Source organism: Pavona decussata, unplaced genomic scaffold (genome assembly GCF_977016875.1).
Source record: "Pavona decussata unplaced genomic scaffold, jaPavDecu1.1 SCAFFOLD_300, whole genome shotgun sequence".
NCBI lineage: Eukaryota > Metazoa > Cnidaria > Anthozoa > Scleractinia > Agariciidae > Pavona > Pavona decussata.
In genome coordinates this window covers 6,056,694-6,059,160 of record NW_028145697.1, presented here as the reverse complement: position 1 = coordinate 6,059,160, position 2,467 = coordinate 6,056,694, and the positions used below count along the sequence as shown (strand labels likewise).

Sequence of the window (2,467 nt, the reverse complement as noted above, 5' to 3'; positions counted from 1 at the left end):
CGGCAAAGCTATTCGAAATATGACAAATCGATCAATTTAACATAAAGCACGGTAAAATTCACATTTAAACCTGTAGTATTTAGTCTACAGCTCATGTGATGATTGGCAGATCTTGTTTGCGATCGCACATGTTTCCCCTTGACGCAATCTCAAAGGGGAATTTCTTCGCTATGAACTCACTGGTTTCCTCTTTTTTAAGCAGCCAAGTGTTCCTTAGAAGTTGTTCTTTTGATTTACTGTGTTGAAAACCTGTGTTTTCCTTCCAAGAACCACAAACTGCCACCTTGAAAATCTACGCATGAGAGACGCGACAGCCATTTTGAATTGAATACAAGTATCTTCCGTACGAACAAATCCGACTGAGTTGGTATCAACCTGTCATCAACCTGTCGGGTGAACCTTCGGCATTCCAAACCTTTACGGAAAATGGACTTACTTACTTACTTTCTTACTTACTTACACTACACGATGACAATGTAGGTTCCAGCTTTGTAAAAGCTGAAACCACAAAAATGCGGATGAGCAATCCGATCAGTCTCTTGAACAGACATTACCCGAGTCATCAGAACAGGTATTATTAAAAACGTGAGGTTTTGGTGCTGGATAAGTAGGTCTTTACCGAATCATACATTTCCAGAACATTTATTATTTTTTTCTGAAGCATCTCCGAGGGCCGGAATCTCAAATCCTCGAATCTGATTGGCTAATCGCGCGCTCGTGACCGGTCCAGCTTTTTACGATACGGACCACGGTCCGGATTTTTATCCGCGCTATTCGCGGCAAATTGAAATAATTGTTGCGAAAGTTTACAAACAAAGGCAACAGTTACACGTAAATAACTTCCCGTGGAAATATGTAAGGAAAATATAAATTCTGAAGAAAATGGATTCAGACGAGAGTGTACACAGCGAAAGTGAATTTTACTACCCAGAAGAAGAAACCCCCAACGAAACGACGGCGTTAAAATATGAAGAAGTTGAACAAGACAGGCAATTAAGCAAAATTCAAGATTTTATTCACTCACTTCGCCCTGATAACACTAAAAAAAAGACAATTTACGATCTGAACATTTGGCGAAGATACTGTTCCTCAGTTGGAGAGACAAGAACCTTGAAAAACATTCCTCCTAACGAGCTCAACATTCTGCTGTGCAGATTTTTCATGGACGTCCGTAAAAAAGATGGCGGAGTGTACGAGCCAGGTACACTTGCATCGCTCCAGAGAAGTATTCAGCGCTGCTTGAAAGATAACAACTCTAACACAAATATTCTCAAAGATCAAGAGTTTGCAAAGTCAAGGGAGGTCCTAACAGCTCGCAAGCGAGACTTAGTAGTCAACAACGCGAAGGGAAATCGTCCACAGGCTGCCCGAGAGCTAACTAAAGGTGAAGAAGACCTCTTGTTTCAAACAGGTCAGTTTGGAGAAGACGACCCCGAAGTTCTCCAGCGCACAGTTTGGTGGGTACTGTCTTTACATTTCGGATTTAGAGCACGAGATGAGAGTAGGAGACTTCAGTGGGGAGATATTGGAATAGAAAATGATCCTGTCACTGGAAAGCAGGTCCTGGTGTGGAAAGCAGAACGAGGATCGAAAACAAGGCAAGGAGACGGCCATTGTAGAGCTTTTAATCCAAAAGCCTACGCCACCGAAAACGAGCACTGTCCAGTTCATTTGTATCTAAAGTTCGCCAGCCATCGTCCTGAAGAAATGAAGAGACCCGAGGCGCCTTTCTTCCTGGCAATAAACCACAAAAGAAAGCCTGCAGATCCGGTGTGGTACAGTCGAGCTCCTCTCGGAAAAAACAAGATCGGAGAATTTTTGACGAAGGCTGCGAAGAATGCAGGACTGCCTGGAAATGTAACCAACCATTCTGTGCGAAAAACCTGCATTTCAAGGCTGATGGATGCAGAAATTCCTGTTAATTATGTAGCTCAGCTGAGTGGACATAAGAATTTAAAAAGCTTAGATTCCTACAAAACTGCTTCCGACGACCACCAGCGCAAGATGTCCTTGCTAATAAGCAGCGAAACGAAATCTCCCATCTCTTCAAACGATGCACCGCTTAATCAAGCAGCCAAAGCCTCGCAGCACCCATTCAAGCCGAGAGAAGACAAGCAAGCTTCTTCAGGCTAGGATCCCTTCACTGGTTTTTTTGCTGGTTCGAACATCAGTAAAATTGAAGGCTGCACGTTCAATTTCTCTTTCAATACAGCGCATTGCAGCAGTGGTGAAAGCTCGGCTCGGTCAAAGCCGCGAAAACGCCACATTATCATCTCAGATGACTCAGACTCAGATTAACTTGAACTTGCTTTTGGAAAGTTAGTTTTCACAAATCCAGGGACGTTTTAAACATGTTTTGAGCCGTTAAGAAAAGTAAACTTCGCCGTGTTTGAGTCTTCATTCACAATTTTTATCATTCGATCGATATTTTTAGACCTTTTTGACATGCGTGTCATCATTTGCAGCG

At 42.8% G+C, this 2,467-nt stretch overlaps 1 protein-coding gene across 1 annotated transcript; it reads left to right on the top strand.

Moving 5' to 3' along the window:
* The first annotated feature begins 643 nt into the window (after positions 1–643).
* On the top strand, positions 644–2,467 carry LOC146454857 (uncharacterized protein KIAA1958-like). The gene is made up of 2 exons (XM_085095189.1): positions 644–1,384; positions 1,427–2,467. The coding sequence occupies exons 1-2, from the start codon at positions 883–885 to the stop codon at positions 2,131–2,133; spliced, it is 1,209 nt and encodes a 402-aa protein (XP_084951315.1). The 5' UTR covers positions 644–882; the 3' UTR covers positions 2,134–2,467.